General features: G+C 37.6%; 1 protein-coding gene across 2 annotated transcripts in view; it reads left to right on the top strand.

The window, feature by feature from the left end:
• UGGT1 (UDP-glucose glycoprotein glucosyltransferase 1) overlaps positions 1–27,558 on the top strand; it is a 110,931-nt gene that overhangs the window by 46,956 nt on the left and 36,417 nt on the right. The window contains exons 18-25 of one of the 2 annotated variants that reach the window (XM_061135375.1): positions 2,923–3,087; positions 16,059–16,179; positions 19,669–19,767; positions 21,032–21,055; positions 21,549–21,643; positions 23,680–23,886; positions 24,667–24,798; positions 25,580–25,710. In XM_061135375.1, coding sequence (XP_060991358.1) covers positions 2,923–3,087; positions 16,059–16,179; positions 19,669–19,767; positions 21,032–21,055; positions 21,549–21,643; positions 23,680–23,886; positions 24,667–24,798; positions 25,580–25,710 — 974 coding nt within the window. The remainder of the gene's footprint in view (positions 1–2,922; positions 3,088–16,058; positions 16,180–19,668; positions 19,768–21,031; positions 21,056–21,548; positions 21,644–23,679; positions 23,887–24,666; positions 24,799–25,579; positions 25,711–27,558) is intronic. The other variant, XM_061135376.1, reaches the window with a different exon arrangement.

The raw sequence follows: 27,558 nt of genomic DNA, 5'->3' as shown, positions 1-27,558 counted from the left end.
TTTCATTTATATTCAAATAAATAATTCACTCTTGAAACACAGGCTTTCAGTGATAGCTAATATAAATACATAGATACAAAAATGATAAGAAAATAGCATACTATTTTGCTGTCATGTTTCTTCCATATAGTGCATAATTAGCAAGCACTATTAAAGAAATACCTACTTCTGAAGAAAAATATATTAAATCTAAAGCTCTGATTTCATTTAGCAGATTATACATTGATTGAAAAATGAAGAAACTCTCACAACCAATATTGGCTTTGTGTATATGTGTGAAAAATGTTTCAAGAAGCAGTCTCCACTGCAATAAATTTGAGGTGATCATTCTTTTACGTCTATTGATATAGAAATTGATCAATAAAAGAGATAGATATCATTAAGAATTTAACATTTAGCTCCTTACATTTATAAAACAGTTTCATCTAAATAAGTTGTATAATCTGTATCTGTATGCGTGTGTGCTAAGTTGCTTCAGATTTGTCAGCTCTTTTTGGACTATAGCCTGCCAGGCTCCTCTGTCCATAGGATTCTCCAGACAAGAATCCTGGAGTGGGTAGCCATTCCCTTCTCCAGGGGATCTTTCTGACCCAGGGATCGAACCCAGGTTTCCTGCACTACAGCAGATTCTTTACTGTCTGAGTCACCAGGGAAGCCCAATCTGTATCTAACTTTCCCTAAATAAGGTTCACAGAAAATGGTATTTTCACATGGTGTCTTTTATGTACTGAAATCTTGATTTTGCTGAAGAATCAGGTGAGAGTATCATAGACCCAGCTCCTCAGTCGTTTCTCCCATTTGGCCATTTGCCTCATCTGTACTGGTTAGTGGGCCTTCTCTTATAAACAGGTCGTAATTTCCTAGCTAAGTAATCGCATACTTTCAAGAGAAGGTTATTGTGAGATTCCCAGAAGTCCTAAGAATCTAATGATCAGTAAGATTTTTTAATTTTTTAAGATTTTTGCAGGACATATACCCTTCATATGAAAAAGCCCAGGGAAAATAGATTTTTTTGAAAAGAAGGAATAAGTGCATGTTTTTTAAAGGAGAAATGAGTACAATTGGCAAGTGTTATTATACTTACAAATATCTGAGTCTTTTGCTATAAATCTGAAGCGTTGTTATCTTCCATGTTTGATATCTGAAAGAAGTAATTGTTTCTAAAACTAGGGAGTACAATTAAAGTAGATCTTTTGAACCAAAGAGCATATAGTCTGATAGGTGTATCTTTTAAAGCCAAAGTAAGAAAAGTTCTAAATTATTCATGCCAACATTTTACCACTGGCAGGTTAACTCTGAGTCTTTATTAATCTCAGTTATCTTTTATGAAGACTCATTTGTGACTCTGTAATCAGTGTTTCAAAATTGTGTATAATTAGCATTTTTAGTGATCAGTTTCTACAAACTCTAAGTTTTAAGTGTGACTTGGATTATTGGCCTGCATTCTGTTGTTTAGTCTGATAATCTTTTCTCAGGTTGTGAAAATGGAAAGTCAAAGCATCTGCCTCCCACTCTTGACTTTTACTCAATTACCACTTTCAGAGAAAGCTAATGTTACTTACTTTCTATTGTCACTGAGAGTTATAATGTGGGTTTTGTTTTGTTTTCTTGGGGAATCCATTAGTAAGTTTTCAGAGCTCAAAGTATATTAAAATTGGGTGTCTAGGAACTTATTTGAAATAGGTGAGATGTCAAAGAACAGAACTAATGTAAGTTCTGGGGGTGTACATTTGAAAAGTTTTAACAGTGGTATAGAGAAATGGCAGAGATCAACCTAGAATGGTATAGAGAAATGGTGTAGAGAAATGATGAGATCACAGTCTTTCTCACTGTGCCCTATTATAGTCCATCGTAGAAGTCTGTAGTATCATTTACCACTGTGGCTAGATCTGAAACTAAGCTTATGACTGGTATTAGTTACCACATTTTTCTATTCGTGCTATCTAAAAAAGGTTATGTACTTTGAATTTCTGCTATTTTCAGAAAATATCAATTATAAGGTGTTTAACAAGAATGTCTTATGAACTTTTTATGTCTTGGGTAATAACATAGTTTTTACTCTAAAAACTTAGTCTTGAGTCTGTGGTTGGTATCTGGAGGAATATACCTTATATTGATTGTTGGAAAAGTCTCAGATATATTTGTTCACCTGGTATTTCCCTGCCAAGGATCTTCTATCCTTGAGAAGAAAAAAAAAATTGAGCTTAGTACATTATAGAGTGATTTTTTGAGCACTGTCTTTTCACCAGCCTTGTTTTGGTTTCTGTAGGTGTAATTTCTTTTTTAGTGATATGGACCCTTTTCAATTTAGAATTGAATGTAAATATTTCATCTCAGGTTATCTGCCCAGGAGCACTAATAATTTATGACAATCTATAGTAGTGCCACCCATTATGGTAGCCTCTGGTCACATGGGCTTTTAAAATGGAAATTAATTAGTTTCCTATGCTCAATAGCTACATGTGGCTAGTGGCTACTGCATTAAACGGTGAAGGGAGAATATTTCCATCACTGCAGAAAGATCTGTTGTGTAGTTTGGGCTGTAGTGTATATAATTCAGATCTGTTAGCCTGGGCTGCCTAAAATTACACTCATCCCCACCGGCAACCACTTCTTGATTTATAAGGTTTTGTGGTTTTATTAAAACTTAGTAATTTAAATTCAGATTTACCTAGTAGGATGTTAACTATGATGTTCGTTATATATATATTGAAATTAATTTTTATTGAAGTATAGGTGATTTACATTGTTGTGTTAGTTTTTTTATATATTTTTAAAAGAATTTTTCTATAGTTATCTCTTGGGTTCTATATTTCTGTTGATTTTTTTTCTTGTTAGAACATGTATGTGTGAAAAATATGCTTTGTTCCATTTTTCTCAGGAATGACAAAAATATACTATTTTTGGTCCCATGTGTTTCAGGAAGCAAGAAGTTACTATGAGCAGACTGGAGTTGGTCCACTGCCTGTTGTCCTATTCAATGGAATGCCCTTTGAAAAGGAGCAGCTAGACCCTGATGAGTTGGAAACCATTACAATGCACAAAATCCTAGAGACCACAACTTTCTTTCAAAGAGCAGTGTACTTGGTAAGCAGTGTTTTAGATTTTGAAAGATTTTGAAAGAGAATGGTTTGCTTACATTTTTGTAGTCTCTGTATTAGGCAGTAAAATTCTTTTAAGTATCACTGTTTTCTGTCTGTACCACTCTCAACTGATTTGTAGACTCCTAGCAAATTCTGGGAAATATTCATGAGACTTCTGTACATTGTTTTTGAAATAACTTATTGGCTTTAAGATTAAATTTTATACTAAAAATTCTGAAGAACTTAGCCATTCTAAGAAACATTTATTCTGCTTCTAAGGAATTTTGACATAGAGAAATTAAAATATGCCATATGTGTGTGTGTGTGTGTAGTTACTGTTGACATACAGCTTACGTACCATAAAAGTCAACCTTTTAAGGTGGACATGCGGTAGGTTTTAGTGTATACACAGAATTATGCAGCTGTCACCATTGTCTAATTTCAGAGCATTATTACCCCTAGAATAAACCTGACACCCAGTAGCAATTGCTTCCCATTATCCCCTGCCCTACCCCCTGGCAACCATCAATCTGTTTTCAGTCTGTGTGGATTTGCCTATTTCGATAGCTTATATAAAGGGATTCATGTAATATATGGTCTTTTGTGATTAATTTCTTTTACTTAGCATAATGTTTTCAAGATTTATCCTTGTTGGAGCATATGTCAATACTTCATTCCTTTTTATCACCAAATAATAGTTCCTCCAATGGACAGACCACGTTTTGTTTGTGCATTCATCAGTTGATGCATATTTGGTTTATTGCCACTTTGAGGCTACTGTAAATAATGCTGCTGCGCTAAGCGATCATGTAAAAGTTTTTCTATAGACATGTTCTCAGTTGTCTTGGGTATATACCTAGGAGTGGAATTGCGTGCCCGTATAGTTCTATTTTTAACAGTAACTCTGTTTTTAAGAGAGCTGCCAGACTGTTTTCCAAAGCAGCTGCACACTTAAATATTCCTATCAGCAATGTATACACGTTCCATTTTCTGTAATTGGTATTATCTGTCTCTTTTGATTATAGGCTGGTGGGTGTGAAGTGATATCTCATGGTGGTTTTGATCTGCATTACTCAGACATGAGTGATGTTGAGCGTTGTTTCCTGTGCTCATTCACCATTTATTTTCTCTTTGGAGAAATGTCTATTCAGATTATTTGCCTGTTTTTCTATTTTTCTTTTTTTTTTTTAATTTTTTTTTTTTTATTATTATTATTATTTTTTTCCAGTGGGTTTTGTCATACATTGATATGAATCAGCCATGGATTTACATGTATTCCCCATCCCGATCCCCCCTCCCACCTCCCTCTCCACCCGATTCCTCTGGGTCTTCCCAGTGCACCAGGCCGGAGCACTTGTCTCGTGCATCCCACCTGGGCTGGTGATCTGTTTCACCATAGATAGTATACATGCTGTTCTTTTGAAATATCCCACCCTCACATTCTCCCACAAAGTTCAAAAGTCTGTTCTGTATTTCTGTGTCTCTTTTTCTGTTCTGCATATAGGGTTATCGTTATCACCTTTCTAAATTCCATATACATGTGTCAGTATGCTGTAATGTTCTTTATCTTTCTGGCTTACTTCACTCTGTATAATGGGCTCCAGCTTCATCCATCTCATTAGGACTGGTTCAAATGAATTCTTTTTAATGGCTGAGTAATATTCCATGGTGTATATGTACCACAGCTTCCTTATCCATTCATCTGCTGATGGGCATCTAGGTTGCTTCCATGTCCTGGCTATTATAAACAGTGCTGCGATGAACATTGGGGTGCACGTGTCTCTTTCAGATCTGGTTTCCTCAGTGTGTATGCCCAGAAGTGGGATTGCTGGGTCATATGGCAGTTCTATGTCCAGTTTTTTAAGAAATCTCCACACTGTTCTCCATAGCGGCTGTACTAGTTTGCATTCCCACCAACAGTGTAAGAGGGTTCCCTTTTCTCCACACCCTCTCCAGCATTTATTGCTTGTAGACTTTTGGATAGCAGCCATCCTGGCTGGCGTGTAATGGTACCTCATTGTGGTTTTGATTTGCATTTCTCTAATAATGAGTGATGTTGAGCATCTTTTCATGTGTTTGTTAGCCATAGTAAATGGCAACGGGACCACACCTATCAATATTTGCCTGTTTTTAATTGGATTATTTGTTTTATTAATGTTGAGTTGTAAGAGTTGTTTATGTATTCTGGATATGAATTACTTATTATATGTATATAATTGTCAAATATTTTCTCTCATTTTCTGGTTTGTATTTTTACTTTTTGGTAGTGTCAGTTTACTTTTTTTGTTGTTGCTTATACTATTTGTATCATATGTAAGAAACCCTTACTTAATCCTAGGTAATGAAGATTTCTATGTTTTCTTCTGAGTATTTTATAGTTATTTCTCTTAATGTTTAGTTCTTTGATCCATCTTCAGGTAGTTTTTGTATTTGGAGTGAGGTAGGAGTCCATCTCTTTTTCCATGTCCAATTTGAGACATGCAGCTGGATATCATTTTGACTATTCAGTTAGCTGCCCCAGTATCCTTTTTGAAAAGAATAGCCTTTCACTGTTAAATTTGTCATGGTACCCATGTCAAAAATAAATTGCCCACTAATGTATAGGTCTATTTTTAGACCATCTGTTGTTTCCATTAACCTACTTTTCCTATTTAAGTACCTCCCAGTCTTGATTATTGTCATAATCAAGTGTGAGTTTTCCAACTTTCTGTTTTTCTGTTTTTAAGAATGTTTGACTCTTCTGTGAATATTAAATGTGTAAACATATGAATGTGAAATATATAAGTGTATACTGAAGCAGTCACTATGATAGCAAAGAATGAGAAATAATTTAAATATCCAACAATATGGTGGAACACAATGCAGCCATTAAAAAGACATTAACTAAGATTATCTGAAAACATGTCTACAACGTGTTGCCATGTACCAGCAAATGAATTATATAAGATAGTGTGGCTAGGCTGATCTTATTACTGTGTATATGTGAATGTGTCTGGGTAGGTGACGTAAGTATATGTGTGTGTGTGTGTGCGTGTGTGTGTGTGTGCGGGTGTGTGTGTGTGTGTGTGTTAGGCTGGAAATGTGCTTAGTCACTCAGTCATGTCCAACTCTTTGTGACCCTGTGGACTGTAGCCTGCCAGGCTCCTCTGTCCTTGGGAATTCTCCAGGCAAGAATACTGGAGTGGGTTGTAGTGCTCTCCTCCAGGGGATCTTCCCAACCTAGGGATTGAACCCAGGTCTCCCGGATTGCAGGCAGATTCTTTACCATCTGAGCCACCAGGGAAGCCAAGGCTGGAAATAAATAACTCAGATGAGCAGCTTTTTCATGGACAACATGGCGAGATCATGGATGATTGTTTTTCTTTGAACTCTTCTGTATTTACCATGTTTTCATCAATGAATATGTACTATGGTGCTAATTTGAAGTAAAGAAGTTTTTAAAAAAGCCCTAGCCTTTTTACCACCTGACAGGAAAACTGCTTAAGCATAGAGAAAAACAATTGCTTTACAGTTTTAAGATTGAACTTATATTTAAGAAAATCAGATTTGAGTTCAAAGTGAGCTTCAGACAAGATAATTATGTGCCCACTTCCCTGGTGGCTCAGATGGTAAAAGCATCTGCATACAATGCAGGAGACCTGGGTTCGACCCCTGGGTCAGGAAGATCCCCTGGAGAAGGCAATGGCAACCCACTCCAGTATTCTTGCCTGGAAAATCCCATGGACGGAGGAGCCTGGTGGGCTACAGTCCACGGGGTCACAAAGAGTCAGACACGACTGAGCGGCGTCACTACACTTGTGGTTTTAAAACTCATTGTGTAGTTTTGAATAAACGTTCCAAATTTCAACTCACTATTTGCTAAAATGAATATTTTTAGAAAGGAACTTTTCCAAATCACATTGATTTAAATGAACACATTTGGTTTTCAATCTACCCTTTTCACTGGGCTCCTCTCTGTGGTCAGACATGCCTCATCTGCCATTTTGCATCAGGCCAGCTTACAAGACAGTTGTCTATAAAATTTGTAAAATCTCTAGTGAAATTTGATTAACTAAAACCTTAATTAATCAGTCATGTAGGTCTTTGTTTTTTAGGAGAAAGATCAAAGAAAGAGGAAATCAAATGTTAGAGACTTAAAGCTGACAAAAAGCCCCTAAAACTCAGCTTTACACATATGCTTTGTGCTTGTTCCACATTCACATGAATCTTAAAATTCCAAACACAAAGAAACTTGAAAAAGCAGTTGAAAGAAAATTAACATAGCCCCAAATCTCTGATTTAGCCACCATGTTACCAGTCTTTAATGCATACACAAAGCACATGCATGCACATGTGTATATATATTCATATATCTGGGAGGAAGGTGATGGCTGGGGGTGGTCCTTTTCTCCTGGAAGTTTGTACCTGGAGTATTAATATTTGAAATGTACTGACAGTTTTTAGTTTCTGGAGATGGAGGCATCATTTCTCCTTTGGAGTAGACTTCTAATGTTTCTAGAAAAAGTCCCAGTCTGGGCTGTTGAGTTCCAAAATATAAAGGACTTAGCTCATATACTGAGAGAAAATGTCAAGGTCACCATAGATATGACTTGCTGTATACTGTGACGTGGCTACTAATGGAAACAAGGCTATTCTTTAGCCTGACTGTGCCCTTAATGTGTCGGGGAAATGATTTTTATATAAATAAAACTTTGAATTGGACTGTTAGTATTCCTTAAAAAAAAAAAAGAAGGTTTGGCTCTTCTGTGTCCCTTTCAATTCTCTAGGAATCTTAAAATTAGCTTGTCAGTTTCTACCAAAGAGAGGCCATTGGGATTTTGATAGGAATTGTGTTGAATCTGTAGATCAATTTGGGGACTGTTGACATCTTAACAATAGTGAATCTTCCAACCCATGAATGTAGGACGTATTTCCATTTACTGTCTTTTAATGATGTTTCATAGTTTTCAGTGAAGAAGTCTTATTCTTTTGTTAAACTTATTCCTTAGTATTTTATATTTTATTCTTTTTGATGCTGTTGTAAATGCAATTGTTTCTTTAATTTTGGGGTAGTTTATTTGTAGTGAATAGAAATGCAATCTATATATGCTACAACATATAATCTATAAATGCAGTCTTATATGCTACAACCACGTTGAACTTGTTTATTAGTTCTATTAGCTTTTTGTGTGGGTGTGTGTAGATTTCTTAACATTTTCTGTATAGAAAGCATTGTCATCTTTCAAATGACAATGGCATGTCTAGAGTGGAACTCTTGAGTTTTTCCTACTTATAGTATGTTACGGTTTGTTTTGTTTTTTACAACAAATTACGGTATTTCTACTCTCTGAGTTTTCTGCTTTTCAAGACAACAAAATATGACTTACTATACAGATATTTCAGGACCCCAAAGCATTGTATACACAGAAAAAAACCTCAGTATACTTAAGGATTCTCAGTGGCTTGAGAGGGAAATCAAGGTCTGGCATTCTTATAAATGATGATTATTAAGACTGATGAAATGGAAAGACTCAAATGATTTGTCAGTTTTGAGCTGTGTATTTAATTATTTAACAATTCCCATGGTTATTTATAAAAGTAAAAAAAAAATCTTCTGTATATAGTCATCCATCTACAAGTAGGTAATTGCTGTTGTAAGTTTCTTCTGAGTTGTTCTGAAACTTTTTTGTATCTATATGCTAACAATGAAAATTTACTCCTTCCTAACCTTTATTCAAAGTGGTAACAAATTATTAATACATAACTATATTATACCTTGGTTTTTTTCACTTAATATTATAAGTCTTTCTAATTTGGTATATAGAGTATTCTCAGTTTTTTTAAGATAGCCATGTAGTGTTTCATTAGTTGGTCTCAGGAAGCAATTTTGCCCCACTTGGCAGCACATGTGGCAATGTATGGAGATATTTTTTATTGTCATAGTTCAAGGAGGAAAGAGGTACTACTGGCTTCTTGTGGGAATGAGTCAGGCATGCCGCTAAACCTCTTGGAATGCTCAGGACGTCCCTTCCCTTCCAAAACAGCAGGATATCACCTCCCTTTCCAAAGAGTTATCTAGTCCAAAATGTCAATAGTGCTGAGATTGAAAAACCATTTTATGGATATACCGTCACTGTGTTTCTCAGATATGTAAATTAACATTTTGAACTTTTTACCCTTTATTTCTTCTATTAGTCTTTTGTTTTGTGATGACTTCTGACGCCACACAGCCCAGAGTTAGGACATAGTCCTAACAGATTAAGGACATAGTTCTTCACAAGATTGTCTTTGTTTTAGACACTAGACACAAGTTCAGAGATCCTCAGGCCACCCTTACTTATGATCAAAGAGCTAAGAATGCAGGTGTCCCCTCAGTTATGATAATTTGCTAGAATGGCTTACAGAACTCAGGATAGTGTGATTTTTACAGTTAGCATTATTAAAGTAATAGAATATGTATCAGAACCAGCTGAAGGCTGAGGTGCACACAGCAAAGCTTCGGAAGGTTCCAAATGTAAATATTCTATGTCTTTTCCCTATGACGCCAGGTTATAGTATCCTTCCAGCTCTTTGATGTGGGATATAATTGTTCTGCAGTTTGTGGGTCGTCTACTTGGTGGCTCTGTGGTGGGGCTAATGGGGACCTCCTCCAAGAGGGCTTATGCCACAGGCTGTGTGACCCAGATCGGGTTGCATGCAGAGCCCCTGCCTCTGCGACAGGCCCCTGCTGACCTGCACCATCACAGGAGACACTCAAACACAGGTCTGGCTCAGTCTCTGTGGGGTCTCTGGGTCCTGGTATGCACAAGGTTTTGTTTGAGCCCTCCAAGCATCTCTGGTGGGTATGGAGTTTGATTCTAAACGTGGTTTCACAACTCCTACCATCTTTCTGGGGCTTCTCATTTGCCCCTGGACGTGGGGTACCTTTTTTTGCTGGGATCCAACATTCTCCTGTCACTGGTGGCTCAGCAGTGAGTTATAAAAAGAAAAACAAATGCAGAAGGCAAAATGGTTGTCTGAGGAGGCCATACAAATAGCTGAGAAAAGAAGAGAAGCTAAAGGGAAAGGAGAAAAGGAAAGATACACCCATTTGAATACAGAATTCCCAAGAATAGCAAGGAGAGATAAGAAAGCCTTCCTCAGTGATCAATGCAAAGAAATAGAGGAAATCAATAGAAAGGAAAAGACTAGAGATCACTTCAAGAAAAGTAGAGATACCAAGGGAACATTTCATGCAAAGATGGGCACAATAAAGGACAGAAATGATATGGACCTAACAGAAGCAGAAGTATGAAGAAGAGGTGGCAAGAATACACAGAAGAACTATACAAAAATGATCTTTACAACCCAGATAACCATGATGGTGTTATCACTCACCTAGAGCCAGACATCCTGGAATGTGAAGTCAAGTGGGCCTTAGAAAGCATCACTACGAACAAAGCTAGTGGAGGTGATAGAATTCCATCTGAGCTATTTCAAATCCTAAAAGATGATGCTGTGAAAGTGCTGCACTCAATATGTCAGCAAATTTGGAAAACTCAGCAGTGGCCATAGGACTGGAAGAGGTCAGTTTTCATTCCAGTCCCAAAAAAGGCAATGCCAAAGAATGTTCAAACTACCGCACAATTGCACTCATCCCACATGCTAGCAAAGTAATGCTCAAAATTCTCCAAGCCAAGCTTCAGCAGTACATGAACCTTGAACTTCCAGATGTTCAAGCTGGTTTTAGAAAAGGCAGAGGAACCAGAGATCAAATTGCCAACATCCATTGGATCCTCGAAAAAGCAAACGAGTTCCAGAAAAACATCTACTTCTGCTTTATTGACTATGCCAAAGCCTTTGATTGTGTAGATCACAACAAACTATGGAAAATTCTGAAAGAGATGGGAATACCAGACCACCTTACCTGCCTCCTGAGAAGTCTGTATGCAGGTCAAGAAACAACAGTTAGAACTGGACATGGAACAACAAATTGGTTCCAGATTGGGAAAGGAGTACGTCAGGACTATACATTGTCACCCTGCTTATTTAACCTATATGCAGAATACATCATGTGAAATGCTGGGCTGGATGAAGCACAAGCTGGAATCAAGATTGCTGGGAGAAGTATCAATAACCTCAGAAACACAGATGACAGCACCCTTACGGCAGAAAGTGAAGAAGAACTAAAGAGCCTCTTGATGAAAGTGAAAGAGGAGAGTTAAAAAGCTGGCTTAAAACTCAAAATTCAAAAAATGAAGATCATGGCATCCAGTTCCATCACTCCCATCACAAGTAGATGGGGAAACAAGGAAACAGCGTCAGACTTATTTTTTGGGGCTCCAAAATAACTGCAGATGGTGACTGCAGCCATAAAATTAAAAGACGCTTGCTCCTTGGAAGAAAAGTTATGACCAACCTAGACAGCATATTAAAAAGCAGAGAGATTACTTTGCCGACAAAGGCTTGTCTAGCCAAAGCTATGGTTTTTCCAGTGGTCGTGTATGGATGTGAGAGTTGGACTGAAAGCTGAGCACCAAGAATTGAACTTGAATGCTTTTGAACTGTGGTGTTGGAGAAGACTCTTGAGAGTTCCTTGGACTGCAGGGAGATCCAACCAGTCAATCCTAAAGGAAATCAGTCCTGAATATTCATTGGAAGGACTGATACTGAAGCTGAAGCTCCAATACTTTGACTACCTGATGCAAAGAACTGACTCCTTGGAAAAGACTCTGATGCTGGGAAAGACTGAAGGCAGGAGGGGAACGGGATGACAGAGGATGAGATGGTTGGATGGCATCACCGATTCAATGGACATGAGTTTGGGTAAACTCTTGGAGTTGGTGATGGACAGGTAAACCTGTCATGCCGCAGTCCAAACGGTTGCAAAGAGTAGGACACGACTGAGCAACTGAACTGACTGAACATGTGGGGTATTGCCATCCAGGGAAGTTCAGTCAAGTTTTGGTATCCAAAGTTTTTACTGGGGCTTACTTACGTAGCTGCTGATCAAAAGCTTTTAGGTTTAATTAGGTCCCCAGTTGTTTTTTGTTTTTATTTTTATAATTTTAGGGTCAAAAAAGATCTTGCTGTCATTTATGTCAAAGAGTCTTTTTTGTGTGTTTTCCTTTAAGAGTTTTATAGTGTCTGGTCTATATACATTTAGGTCTTTAATCCATTTTGAGTTTATTTTTGTGTTAGGTAGTATTCTAATTTCATTCTTTTACATGTAGCTGTCCAGATTTCCCAGCACCACTGATCGAAGAGGCTGTCTTTTCTCCACTGTCTGTTCCTGCCTCTTTTGTCATAGATTAGGTAACACAGGCATGTGGGTTTATCTTTGTGCATTCTATTCTGTACCGTTGGTCTATTGTTCTGATTTTGTGCCAGTACCATATTGTTTTGATTACTGTAACTTTGTAGTATCATTTGAAGTCAAGGAATCTGATTCTTCCTCCTCCATTTTTCTTTCTCAAGATTACTTTGGCTATCCAGAGTCTTTTGTGTTTCCATACAATTTGTAGAATTCTTTGTTGCAACTCTGTGACGAATACCATTGGTAATTTGATAGGAATTGCATTGAATCTGTAGATTGCTTAGGTAGTATATTCATTTTCACTACAATGAGTCTTCCAATCCAAGAACATGATATATTTTTCATTCTGTTTGTGTCCTCTTTTGATTTATTTCATCAGTGTTTTATAGTTCTTGGAGTTCAGGTATTTTACTTCCTTAGGTAGATTTATTTCTTCGTATTTTATTCTTTTTATTGCGATGGTAAATGGGATTGTTTCCTTAATCTCTCTGTCTATTCTTTTGTTGTTAGAAATGCAAGTAATTTCTGTGCACTAATTTTGTACCTTGTTAACTTTGCTTCTGTTTCATTGACTATGCTAAAGCCTTTGACTGTGTGGATCACAACAAACTGGAAAATTCTTAAAGAGATGGGAACGCCAGACCACCTTACCTGCCGCCTAAGAAACCTGTATGCAGGTCAAGAAGCAACAGTTAGAACTGGATATGGAACGGACTGATTCCAAATTGGAAAAGGAGTACATAAAGGCTGTATATTGTTACTCTGCTTATTTAACTTGTATAGAGAGTACATCATGTGAAATACTGGGCTGGATGAATCACAAGCTGGAATCAAGATTGCCAGGCGAAATATCAACCTTAGATATGCCACACTAATGACAGAAAGTGAAGAGGAACTTAAGAGCCTCTTGATGAGGGTGAAAGAGGAGAGTGAAAAAGCTGGCTTAAAACTCAGCATTCAAAAAATGAAGATCATGGCATTCAGTCCCCTCGCTTCATGGCAAATAGATAGGGAAACAATGGAAATAGTGACAGACTTTATTTTCTTTGGCTGCAAAATCACTGCAGATGGTGACTGAAGCCATGAAATTAAAAGATGCTTGCTTCTAGGAAGAAAAACTATGACAGACCTAGACAGCATATTAGAAAGCAGAGGCATCACTTTGCTGACAAGGATCCATCTAGTCAAAGCTATGGTTTTTCTAGTAGTCATGTATGGGTGTGAGAATTGGACCATAAAGAAGGCTGAGTAATGAAGAATTGATGCTTTTGAACTGTGGTGCTGCGGATGACTCCTGAGAGTCCCTTGGACACAAGGAGATCAAACCAGTCAATTCTCAAGAAAATCAGCCCTGAATATTCATTGGAAGGGCTGATGCTGATGCTCCAGTATTTTGGCCACTTGATGTGAAGAGCTGTCTCATTGGAAAATACCCTCATGCTGGGAAAGATTGAAGGCAAAAGGAGAAACGGGCGAGAGAGGATGGAATGGTTGGATGGCATTCACTGACTCAGTGGCATGAGTTTGAGCAAACTCCGGGAGATAGTGAAGGACAGGGAAGCCTGGTGTGCTGTAGTCCATGGGGTTGCAGTCCAGAGTCAGACATCACTCAGTGACTGAACAACAGCAGCAGCCTCACCATATTCACTGATTAGTTCCAGTAGTTTTCTGGTGGAATCTTAAAGGATTTTCTGTAAACAATGACAGTTTTACTTCTTTTCCAATTTGTCATCCTTTTATTTCTTTTTCTTCTCTGGTTGCCATGATGAGGACTTCCAAAATTATGTTGAGTAAGAGTGGTGAGAGTGGCCATTGTTGTCTTGTTCCTGATCTTAGGGGAAATGCTTTCAGCTTTTCACCATTGAGAATGATGTTTACTGTGGGTTTGTCATATCTGGTCTTCATTATGTTGAGGTAGGTTCTCTGTATGCTCATTTTCTGGAGAGTTTTTTTTAAATTATTATTATTATAAATGGGTGTTGAACTTTGTCAAAAGCTTTCTCTACACCTTTGAGATGATCATATGATTTTTACTCTGTGTTAATATGATAGAACACATTGCTTGATTTGCATATATTGAAGAATCTTTGCGTTCTGGGATACACAGATGTGTGAGATTCAAAGTGTGTATAGAGGTATAAATGAAGCAAAATTGTCACTTAAACATTCCTGTTCCTCACTGTTCATTTTTCTTTCTGCAAACAATCACGGTGTGTGTGTGTGTGTGTGTGTTTGTAGGTGAGCTCCATTTGAAGGTATGTATAATTTTGATAGATGTTGCCAAATTGCCCTCCTTCAGTTAGGCTTTTATAATAGAGACCAAAGTTATATACATGGGCTTACATCTATACTGAGTCATCGAGTACCTTTGTAAGTCTTTTGAATTGTGTAGTTGGTTTGCTGCTGCTGGTGCTAAGTCGCTTCACTTGTGTCCGACTCTGTGCGACCCCAAAGACGGAAGCCAACCAGGCTCCCGTCCCTGGGATTCTCCAGGCAAGAACACTGGAGTGGGTTGCCATTTCCTTCTCCAGTACATGAAAGTGAAAAGTGAAAGTGAAGTCGCTCAGCCGTGTCCGACTCTTAGTGACCCCATGGACTGCAGCCTACCAGGCTCCGCCATCCATGGGATTTTCCAGGCAAGAGTACTGGAGTGGGGTGCCATTGCCTTCTCCGGTAGTTGGTTTGTATGCTCATTATTGGCTTGTAGTTTGAGATTTCATATGTGAGTTATTGCTCTTGAGATAAGTAGCCACAGAAGATGCCTGAATGGATTTTTTAAAGACTTGACTGTGTATATTTGATTCACATCTGTTTCCCCTGAAAATCATGCTGTAGTACAGTTTTATATGAAATATTTTCAGTGTGAAAGTTTATAAGTTTCCACAGCCACATATACTAGATCACCTTCATGAAGTACAAGTATTTCTATAAGATGAGAAGTATGAAAGGGAGGAGTTAATGATACATGATTTCTTCTTCCCCAGTGTAATCGTGACCCTAGAAATACAGGATTATTTGGATGCCTGAGTTTGAAAAAGGCTTGGGGTAATTTTTTTTTTTTTTCAAAGTATATTAACTGCTTTAGTGGAGTCATTTGCTTTCTTCTTTAGAGAGAAGCTTACTGTGAGTAGGTCTCAAGATGGATTTTTGCTTGTGTTAACTCCAGTTTCTCAAGCTGGCTTGTTTCTGTGGCAAGATTGAACAAACATGGGTTTGCATTTCATACGCACTTCTCATTAGCTCTGTGGCTCTGAGTAAGTCATTTAACCTTTCTGTACCACATCTAGCTCACATTGTTGAACGGATTAGAAATACTGTACATAAAGAGTCTTGCTTGGCAATGACAAGAACCTATAATGGGGTAACTTTTATTTTTAGCTGTTACTAGTATGTCAGAAGATAATATAAAGTTAGTGAGTTCTTAGTTCCTAATAAACTGATATTGATCAATGGCTCAGTGGGTAAAGAATCTGCCTGCAATGCAGGAGACACAGGTTTGATCCCTAGGTCAGGAAGATCTCTTGGAGGAGGAAATGGCAACCCACTCCAGTATTCTTGCCTAGAAAATTCCTTGGACAGAGGAGCCTGGTGGGCTACAGTCCATGGGACCACAAAGAGTCTGACACGACTGAGTGACTGAACACTACTCATATTTGTTTAATGTGCATCTTACCTGAATCCTGTTCCTTTTTTTCCTGTAGGGTGAACTGTCCCATGACCAAGATGTGGTAGAGTATATCATGAATCAGCCAAATGTTGTTCCACGAATCAACTCTAGGATTTTGACAGCTGAGCGAGAATACCTGGACCTAACAGCAACCAGTAAGTAACATTTCAGGAACACTTTAAGCTTTTTTGATTTGTCTTTCAAAATCCTGTATTTATTGGATTCTAATGTTCAGAAGATAACCCAAGATTGTGATACAATTTTGTTTAAACTCTTTACACCTTGAGTTCATTATATGAGCCTCTAAATTAGAGTTTCCTCCAGAGGAGAGAAATTGTTCCTGAATAAATCTTTGTAAACTCTGAAAGTTATTCAGTGTCTTTTAAATGCCAGCTCAACATAGGCACTAGATGGTAGGAATGGTCCTGGATTATTGACTTTCTTACAGTCCTAAAGCTCTTAAGCAGCTGTTTTCTTCCTAATTCTGGTGTCAATTTCAGCAATAATGTTGACAAATATCTCAGAGAGCTTTACTCGATGGACTTAAGAATGCCTTTTTAATAAATAAAGCTTCATTGAGAAATATCGTACTTGCCATAAAAGTCAACCTTTCAAAGTGTACAGTTGTAATGTGTACTGTTTTTAGAATATTCTCAAAGTTGTGATCATCATGCTATCTAATTTTAGACTTCTCCAAAAGAAATGGTGTACCCTATTAGTAGTCCCTCTCCATTTCCCACTTCTCCTGTCCTTCAGCAACTACCTAATTTAGTTTCTCTTTCTGTGGATTTTTCTGTTCTGGATATTTTATATAATTGGAAATTTTTTGTGACTGGCTTCTTTCACTAAGTAAGCATAAAGATTTTTAAGGTTCATCCACGTTGTAGCCTGTCTCAGAACTTCCTTTTTATGACTGATTCATTTTCCATTGTATAGACAGGCCATACTTTGCTTATCTGTTTCTCAGTTGATTAATGTTTAGGTTGTTTCCACAAGAATACCTTTTTGTAGCTCATGAAACTGAATACCGGAAAAACAAACAACCCAGTCAAAAAGTGGGCAAAACACATAAACAGATATTTCTTCAAAGAAGACATACAAATGGCTAATAAACACATGAAAAGTTGCTTAACATCACTCATTATTAGAGAAATGCAAATCAAAACTACAATGAGATACTACCTCATACCAGTCAGAATGGTCATCATCAAAAAATCCACAAACAATAAATGCTGGAAAGGGTGTGGAGAAAAGACATCCCTTTTGCATTGTTGGTATGAATGTAAATTGATACAGCCACTGTGGAAGACAGTGTGGAGATTCCTCAAAAAACTGGGGGTAGAACTACCACATGACCCAACCATTCCACTACTTGGTATATACCCCGAGGAAACCAAAACTGAAAAAGACACATGTACCCCAGTGTTCACTGCAGCACTATTTACAATAGCTACAATATGGAAGCAACATAGATGTCCATTAAGAGATGAATGGATAAAGAGACTGTAGTACATATATACAATGGAATATTACTCAGCCATAGAAAGGAACACATTTGAGTCAGTTCTAATGAAGTGGGTGAACCTAGAACCTATTATACAGAGTGAAGTAAGTCAGAAAGAGAAAAACAAATATTATATATTAATGCATCTATATGGAATCTAGAAAGGTGGTACTGATGAACCTATTTAAGGGCAACAGTAGAGACACAGACTTGTGGACATGGATGGGGGAGAAAGGGGAGGGTAAGATGAATGGAGAGAGAAACATGGAAGCATATACACTACCATGTGTAAAACAGATGACCAGTGGGAATTTGCTCTGTGACTCGGGGAACTCAAACTGGGGCTCTGGAACAACCTGGAAGGGCGGGAAGAGGAGGGAGGTTTAAAGACAGAGGGGACACGTGCATACCTAAGGCTGACTCATGTTGATATATGGCAGAGGTCAACTCAATATTGGGAAGCAATTTTCCTTCACTTAAAAATAAATAATTTTGGAAAATTAAAAAAAAAACAAACAATGCCTTGTTAAGAAGTTAACCCCAGGTGCAGTTTGTTATTTTGCCTTTGCTAGAGACTATGGAGGCCACTTTAACAAACTGCAGGAAATAAAATAGAGATATCATTGTTTGCTCAGGAAATCTCACTGGGGAAGAAAGGATATGTGTAATGGTGAAGTCAAAACCAAGTGTGTTTGTTGTGGTAGTGAGTACGATAAATATATAGATCTATTTGTGATTGGTACTTTATTGCAGCTGTCTCTGTTCTACTTGAAACTAAATTCCTTTTCTTTCAGGCAGAAGAAAATGGTTAAATATAGGCAGAGGAAAAATTCACATGTATACTTATATTTGAAAAAAAAAGTAGTTAAGAAAATACTTTTTACCTGAAGAATTAGTAGTGCAAGGCAGGCGGTGTTATGAATCTTCATCCTGTCTGTTGTTTCCATCATTGTAAATTAAGCTGTAAAAAGTTATCTTTGGAGTACTGATGAATAAGGAACATAAAAACAGTTCTGTGTTTTGGGATATCTTTCTCCATTGAGTGTTACCATTCTCAGCTGTGACATGGTGCTAGTCCACAGTGGCAAGGACGTAGTCCTCTTGGTGAGCATTTTGAAGCTGTCAGTGAAGGAGTAACTGGCGTCCTCCTCACCCAGTGGTTATCACTCCATCATCTTCACTGCTCTTGGCCTTTGCTGTCCTGCAACTAAGTTTAAGGCCATGGTGCTTCCTCCCCTCCCCTGCATATAGCCAACAGTATGAATGGACTATGTCTGTCATAAATTGCTTACCATTACTGAAACATTGATTGAGCGGATAGTAGGCCCTCGGTGTGCTGTGTTGAAAAGATAGATGGGTGTGTGGGTGTACAGACCAATAGATGGGAGGGTGGGCAAGCAAGCTGTGCTTGGAGGGTGGGGCACAAAGCAGGGCATTTGTATTGGGGTGTGAGTAATGCAGAGACCTGGGATGATTGCTGGAGATAGAGGGTTTGTGATACCAGGCTGGAGACCACTTTGTAGGTAGGAAGGAATTACGAAGTACTTAGAGCAAGAGAGTGACTTGATGAAGCTGGAATTTTGGTAAGAGTAATCTGAGGGGAAGTGATTAATAAGAGCAATTGCCCATAGGCACTAATAGGGAAAATATATATCTAAAAATGACCTCTTGTTTCTTTTAAGGTTAAAAATGTTATTGTGATAGACATGAAATAACTAAAATATGAGTTTTCTTATATTTTCTCTCCCATTTATCCCCTCTTATCCCCACATAGAATAGGGAAGAGTCTACTGCAGGGATGGACTATGGAAAGGAGAGATGAAGTTAAAGAGTCTCTTTAAAAGATCATCCTCTAGGTATAAAGTGAAAGAGTAGGAATAGAATTAATTTAAATCATCAAACTAACACATATATGAGAGTTATGTGTCAGATGGGTACATTTTCTCTTTGTGTCTTAAAATGTGATTAATGAGGTAGGGGTCATGTTGTTAACTTGTTCAATGAACTTGGAACAACATATTTTGCTTATGCATTTTGTTAAAACATATATTATGGTCAAATCAGATTATCAATTGAGTGTTAACATTAGATTGAATTTAGGCATGTTAATTATAAATCTACTTTAATTTTTTTTTTTCAGATAACTTCTTTGTGGATGATTATGCTAGATTTACCGTCTTGGATTCCCAAGGCAAGACTGCTGCTATAGCCAACAGTATGAATTATCTGACTAAGAAAGGTAATACATTTTAGACTTACCTTGGATTCAACTTCTTTTTTTTTTTAGTATTTACAAAAATTTAGTGTCTATTGAGAAAGTGATTCCATAATTTCTGTTGATTTTTGGTATAATTATTTGAGTCTAGAAATTAACCTATTTAAATTTAATTTATATATTTATTTGAAAATTCAGATGTTATCTTTATAAATTTTGTGTGCTGTGTGTGCTGTGCTTAGTCGCTCAGTCATGTCCAACTCTTTGTGACCTCATGGACTGTAGCCCATCAGGCTCCTCTGTTCATGGGATTCTCCAGGCAAGAATACTGGAGTGGGTTGCCATGCCCTCCTCCAGGGCATCTTCCCAACCCAGGTCTCCTGCATTTCTGTCTGAGCTAGCAGGGAAGCCCAAGAATACTGGAGTGAGTAGCCTAACCCTTCTCCAGAGGATCTTCCTGACCCAGGAATCGAACCAGGGTCTCCTGCATTGCAGGCAGATTCTTTACCACTTGAGCTACCATAGTAGACATAAAAGGCAAAAGGGAAAATTTTTTCATGGTTCAGAATGGAAAAAGAATTATGTAAAAATGGCTTAATGGACTGCAGATTGGTTTGACTCACCTCTTCAATGACAACATTGGATTACATTTTTAGGATTTATAAGATAAGTTAAGTGAATGTCGCTCAGTCATGTCCAGCTCTTTGTGACCCCATGGACTATGCAGTCCATGGAATTCTCTAGACCAGAATACTGGAGTGGGAGGCCTTTCCTTTTTCCAGGGGATCTTCCCAACCAGGGATCGTCTCCCACATTGCAGGTAGATTCTTTACCAGCTGAGCCACAAGGGAAACTTGGTTCAAGAAATCCTTGTGTACATTTTTAAACTGATTTTGATACAGAGTTCTTTATGCAGATCAAAATTATGTAAAATGATACCCTTTTAATGGCAGACAGATGTTTTTCCTCTCTGGTCACATTTATTACCCTTTCAAAGCACCGACTGTCATTTAGGGTAGCTATTTTTATTACCATTGTAGCTTTCTCCCAGAGAGAAATTCTGGCTTTTCAAATGTATATTTAAGTACAGGCAATTGCTTCATTTGGTTCCTCAAAGAAATTGATTCTGAGGAGTCCTTGTATAGTTCTGTAACACAAATGGGACTAAGAACCAGAAAAAAGGCATAGAGGATGTTGGGCATTATTTAAAATTTGTCTCTTAAGTTGGCATTAATTAGAGAAATGACATTTTCTTTTCTTCTACTCTTTTTCCTTTACTTTTGTCCAGGAATGTCCTCCAAGGAAATCTATGGTAACTTTAAACTTCAGAATGTTCTATTCCTTTTATTAATTTTTATTAATCATCTTATGTGGTTCAGGCACTGTTGTAATTCAGAATTTATCGCTACTTTATTGGAATGTTTCTGGAACTTGTGGGTAACAGATAATTTATCAATGCAGATAAGTTCTGTATGTTTGTAAAGAGTTATATTTTAGAAAGTTACAAATGAATATGATTAAAGACTATCATATGTTACCCACACTTTCAAAGACTCTTTTTCATTTTACGTGCTAACAGATGCCCAAACCAAAATAAATTAATAAATGCATGTTTCTAGTTTCTAATTAAGCCACGTGGATGGTTTTCATGCTTTCATTCTAGTATCAAAGTTTCACTGCTTTTGCTTTGTATCTTTATTTCTTGCATGGTTTGCAGAAGTCATCTGACTTAACAGCAGTACTGAAACATAGGATGTGCTTTCTCCCCTCCTCCCGCTCAGTATGTTGTGTTTCTTTTTCTACAGATGATTCTTTTATTAGGCCAGTAACTTTTTGGATTGTTGGGGATTTTGATAGCCCTTCTGGAAGGCAATTGTTGTATGATGCTATTAAACATCAGGCAAGTATCTACTACTTCAGTCTGTATCTTTGTTTGAGGCTGCAGTATCTTCATGAACATCTGTGCGCTGATAATATGCTGGTGGGGAGGCTGAATCCTGCATTTTTAGTGCTTGGGGAAAAGAAACATTGTTTTCTCAGAGGTCTGTCCACTATTGAGAAAGCCTAGAATACTGTAACATTCTGACTTTTTTTCTTTAAAAAATTTATTTGTTTATTTATGGCTGTGTTGGGTCTTTCTCTGGTTATATCAAACGGGGCCTCTTCTTCATTGCGGTGCACAGGCTTCTCATTGCAGTGGCTTCTCTTGTTGCAGACCATGGGCTCTAGGCTGCAGCTCAGTAGTTTTGGCAAACGGGCTTAGTTGCTCCACAGCAATGTGGGATCTTCCTGGAGCAGGAATCGAATCCATGTCCCCTGCATTGGCAGGCAGAATCTTAACCACTGGACCATTAGGGAAGTCCGGGAATAGATTCCGTTTAGAGGAAAAAATAAAGAGACATAGACAAGTTTTTAATTGTACGACTGTTCATGCCTTTGCTGAAGAGATGCTGCAAGGTTCATTTTGTATATTGTGTGGAAGAGACAGAGTCCTTACCTTGACAGAGGTCCAGATATGGGAAAAATATTACTTAGGCACATCAGTGCCTGTATAATAGAAGTTGGTGTAGGCATGCAGAGGGATGCATATACAGGTGGCCTGAAAGCTAGCCAGGGTATCACCTGTAGAAGTGGAGTGAGTAGCAGTGGTGAACAGTTGAAAAAATATCGCCTCTTCTAGACATCCTCATTGTCAGGGAGAGAGATGTTACATTTCCTGAGTGGTTTCAGATTGGATCTTCATCCAGGTTTCGCACCCCCTGACCTGTGTCCTCTTACCACCCTGTGTCCCAAGGAGGCTCACTGAAATACTGATGTACTGAATGCCTTTATTGTCCAAAGGAACAGACTAGATGGTGTGGTCAGTTCAGAGTTGTGTTGTGAGCCGTCCTGGAAGGATGATATATGTATAATGCATTTTAAAATTGATAAAGCTTGTGCGGTGGTAAAGTGGGAGAACAGGGAGTGGGTAATTGAGGTGACACATAGGTTCAGAAGACAAGCACAAATTAATAGGCTGTACATTGTCACCAAATGAATGCACCCATGTGACCACCACCCAGGTACAGAAATAGTCACCTGAAAGTATGGCCCTGCCTGTGGCCTCATCACTATCCCTCTCCTGTCCTTCTCCTCATATCCTAGGTTTGCCTGTTACTTTGTTTAAATAGACTCTTACAATATTAATATGTGTTTGTTTGCATTTGATTTCTTTGCTCAACATTTTTGAAATTTATCCATGGCTTTACAAGTAGTGGTAATTAGTTCTTTTTCATTGTGCATTGGCTGTACCACAGAGTTCTGTTTGTTTAGTCTGTTTGATGGACAGTTGGTTTGTTTCTAGTTTGGGGCTAGAAGAATGCTGCAGTGAATACTCCTTATACGTGTTTTTAGATACACATAAGTATGAATGATACACATAAGTATGAATTTCTGTTGCTATGGCCCTTTTTTTGGTTTTTGGGGTCCTAGATATCTTCTTCCACATGAATTCTTGACTTTTTACCCAAGGAGAGATTAATTTTTGCTAGAAATCGGTGAAGGCCATATGACTGAAGGGTTTGCTGAGAGCCCTTCAAGAGGGTTGTGACTTATGGTAGTTAAAGATGGGTGTAGTTGGGATTCACATGCCCAAGTGAGGCATAGCATGCACAAGAAGAATGCAAAGTGTGTTGGGGAAATACAGGACTCTGACAATCTGTAATGTATACCGTATTTACAGAGATGGCAAGAAATGAATTGGAAAGGTAGGTTGGGGGCCAATTCATATAAGGGTTTGATGCCTACTTACAGCATCTTAACTTTATTTGGTATGCAGAGGAGAACGACCGAAGGCTTAAGTGTTATTTGCTACTTGTGGAATATGACTGATGTTAATGCTGCTTTTTAAGTTCAAGACATCTACCATATAACCCTTATTTCCCATTTTGTAAATAGAAATCCAGTAACAATGTTAGAGTAAGCATGATCAATAATCCTAGTGAAGATATAAGTTATGAGAAAACTCAGATCTCCAGAGCAATCTGGGCTGCTCTCCAAACACAAACCTCCAACTCTGCTAAGAATTTCATCACAAAAATGGCCAAGGAGGAGACTGCAGAGGCCCTGGCTGCAGGAACTGACATCAGGGAGTTCTCTGTTGGGGTAAGTCTGTGTATTGCATGAGGCTGCCTTGTTTTGTTATTTAGAAGTTCATTCCTATGGGCTGATTTGTCCTGTTTCTGTTGATGTCAGAATTTGTGATTGTAGTTCTGAGCTCAGAGAATATTTTTTAAGTTGGAAGAGTCTTTCCAATAAATAACAATTCTGCAATTTTTCCTTTACTTCACTTTAAACTTACTAGGTTTCATGATGTGCATACATGAGTTTATGTATGTTTTTAAGCACAGAGCCATTGGTTTTGTAAGTTTTTAAAAGGTAGATAGTGTTTGACTTGTTTGTAAAGCAAAGAAAAATATTTGCTTCTAGAAATTTAAGCTATTTAGTGAGTTAGAGGCTTATGTGTTCTTGATATATTTCCAGTATAAGTCCAAGTTAATTAATTTATATATTACATACTTTTGATTGTTGTGTAGTTTTAAAATTTTTTATAAAATGATGAATGTATTTGATGTTTCAGTTAGAAAAAAGGTTCTCTGTTGAAATTAACAAGATTTAAACATGCATAATAAAGGTACCATGAATTATAGTTTGCCAATTGACTTCCACATAAAGGACCAGGAAAAGGAAATAAGCTATTACTTGTTAAGTGGGAGGTTGGGAAAAAATGGGAGGAAATGTGGAAAATGGAGACATCATAATGTTAATTATTAAAATTATTCATAACTTTCCACTAGAGCATTTTATGATTTATTCATATGATTATTAATTTTTGTGGTTTTCTTAATAACAGTTACTTTTCCTTAATAACAATTGCTTTCCTAGGGCATGGATTTCAGTCTTTTTAAAGAGGTCTTTGAGTCTTCCAAAATGGATTTCATTTTGTCTCATGCCATGTACTGCAGGGATGTTCTAAAGCTGAAGAAAGGACAGAGGGCAGTGATCAGCAATGGAAGGGTGAGGATTTTGTCCTGAGACAAGGTTGCCTTCAAATTAGATTAGTGAACAGTCTTGGCAGCATTCTTCTCTGAAGCTAGTAAACTCTTCAACAGAGCTACTTTTTCCAAAGGTGATTAGGGCTGAGGCAGTGCTGACGATCATTGCTGCTCCCTTGTTTCAAAGGAAGTTTGCTCGTTTGGACACAAATGTCCTTATGTGAAACCTTCCTCCTGTTTGCCCTGCGATTGTGTAAGATGCTGAGTGTGTGGTTGCTCTCAGAACATAAATTCCTAAGACCTTTGATACATAAAGTGTTTGTCCATGTGGGGATTATGTTTATGGTTTGTGCAGTTTATATGAACTTAATTGGTTTATGCTTAGAGTACTTCATAAATATCTGCAGACGTGAAATGAGACTAGGCAGATATACTAAACTTGAAACTCTTAGCATTTAGGGTGAAATCTCTGGTATCTACCACTGCATTTCTGTTTTGGCTTTTTTATTATATTCAGTGAGAATTAATGAAAATGATATTGCTGTTTTATTTCAGAGTTTGCTTACTGTAAAAATAGTGTAAAATATTCAAGTCTACACTCTGTTGAGTGTAGAGGAATTGATAAATGGATAGCCATATGAGTTAATTTGGCTTTTATTTTCACTTTTTTCATTGATTTAACTTAGACATAAACACGTTTTGGGTTTGTAAAGTGACTTGGTTTGTAAGGTAGCCTGAGGACAACCAAGGGCTTCTCTGCAGCCCGCTGATTCCAGCACTGACTACCCTGCTCTCTTTCACAGATCATTGGGCCACTGGAGGACAGTGAATTCTTTAATCAAGATGATTTCCACCTCCTGGAAAATATCATCTTAAAAACTTCAGGACAGAAAATCAAATCTCATATTCAGCAGCTTCGGGTAGAAGAAGATGTGTAAGTTTTGCCATAGAAGAAGTTAATCAGTCAGGTCATAGGGGCGATGTTAATTGGACCTTTTTCATGCTTTAAAAAGAAAAATGTTAAACATCTATTCCAAGATGTTTCATCTCTAGCTTTAAAATATAATAATTGTCTTCATTTCAGGTTTACTTATTTTTGCTTCTATTGAAATGAGTTAATTTTGCAGCAAGCTATTTTAAGAACTGAATTAGTTCTCTCCATTTTGATTTTTTAAAAGTTTTTGATTGTGGAAAATTTCAAACATATGCAAAAGTAGAGGGGTGATTTTATTTCTTTGGAATACTTATGGAAAGACATACGTTTCCTCATTATCTCTTTAATTACCCTTCAGTTTTATTTTCAGGAAAAAAAAGGCAAGTTAAGTGTTTCTTTTTCTTTATTTACTAATTATTGAATAATGGGTTTTTGTTATATAGTCCAAAGGTGATGGTGATGAGTTGATTATTATTGGTTCTTTATCATTATTTTAATCCTTTTCAGTGTTATTACTAGCTTACATATTTTAATAAGTTATTTCTCAAAGGAAGAAAAGTAATTATTTAATTGGTCTATGTACCTGCTGTGTAACTGGAGCTCATATTCATATTCACATGGTTTTTGGCATTAAATATCAAATGGATGTGTAATTGGAGGATGTATGTTTATGTTTAATGTTCATGAACCATGATACCTTTTTCCACAGAGGCTCTCCCATTTTACTTTCCCATCAGTAATACATAAGGGTTCTGATTTCTCCACGTCCTTATCAACATTTGTTATTATTATTTTTTTTTAATAATACCCATTCTAAATGGGTGTGGTATCTCCTTGTGGGTTGATTCATACTCCCCTGATAATTAGCGATCTTGAACATCTTTTCATGTGCTTAATAGACCATTTGTCTATCTGGGAAAACATCTGTCCAAGTCCTTTGCTCATTTTTAATTATTTATTTTGTTATTGAACTGTAGGAATTCATTTATATTCTGGATATCAATCCCGTATAGCTGTGTGATATGCAGATGTTTTTTCCCCACTCCATGGATTGACTTTTCACACTCTTGATAGTGTTCTTTGATGCATAGTTTGAGGATATAGAATTTTTATAAAGTTTTTCTGTTTTTTCTTTTCTTCATCTATTTCATATAGCATGATGTTGCAGAGTTCTAGGTGCATGTCTTAGTGTTGACTTTGATAGCTACCAAAGTAGCCTCTTTACCAAGTTTTATGTGATATGAGAAGGAGTCTTTTTTCATCTCAGCCAAACTGGGGTCACAGATAAAGAGGTTTTGTTCTACCTCATTTAGTGCTCCTTGTTTTAGCCTATGAAACACCTCGGATACAGGCCAGGAGCTAACCTATGACTTGAAGCCACTGTGTCACAGGCATAGGCTTGATGTGTTCCTTGGACTAATCCCTCTCTGTCTCTGGAGCCTGTGGAGGAGTCCCTTGGAGTCCTTGTGGACTATATAATTGCCAGACTATGCACAAAAGACTTGTCTTTAAGCAACTAGAGATGTACTGGGTGGGTACTGGGTGGATATAGACAAATAAGGTAGCTTTGGCCTTCCTTGGTAGCTCAGTTGATAAAGAATCCACCTGCAATGCGGGAGACCCTGGTTTGATTCCTGGGTCGGAAGATCCACTGGAGAAGGGATAGGCTACCTGTTCCAATATTCTTGGACTTTCCTTGTGGCTCAGCTGGTGAAGAATCCACCTGTGATGTGGGAGACCTGGGTTCGATCCCTGGATTGGGAAGATTACCTGGAGAAGGGAAAGGGTACCCACTCCAGTATTCTTGTCTAGAGAATTCCATAGACTGTATATTCCATGGGTTGGCAA

Source organism: Dama dama, chromosome 33, assembly GCF_033118175.1.
Source record: "Dama dama isolate Ldn47 chromosome 33, ASM3311817v1, whole genome shotgun sequence".
Taxonomy (NCBI): Eukaryota; Metazoa; Chordata; class Mammalia; order Artiodactyla; family Cervidae; genus Dama; species Dama dama.
Note: the sequence above shows the minus strand (reverse complement) of the source record. Positions and strands in the feature narration are given on the sequence as shown.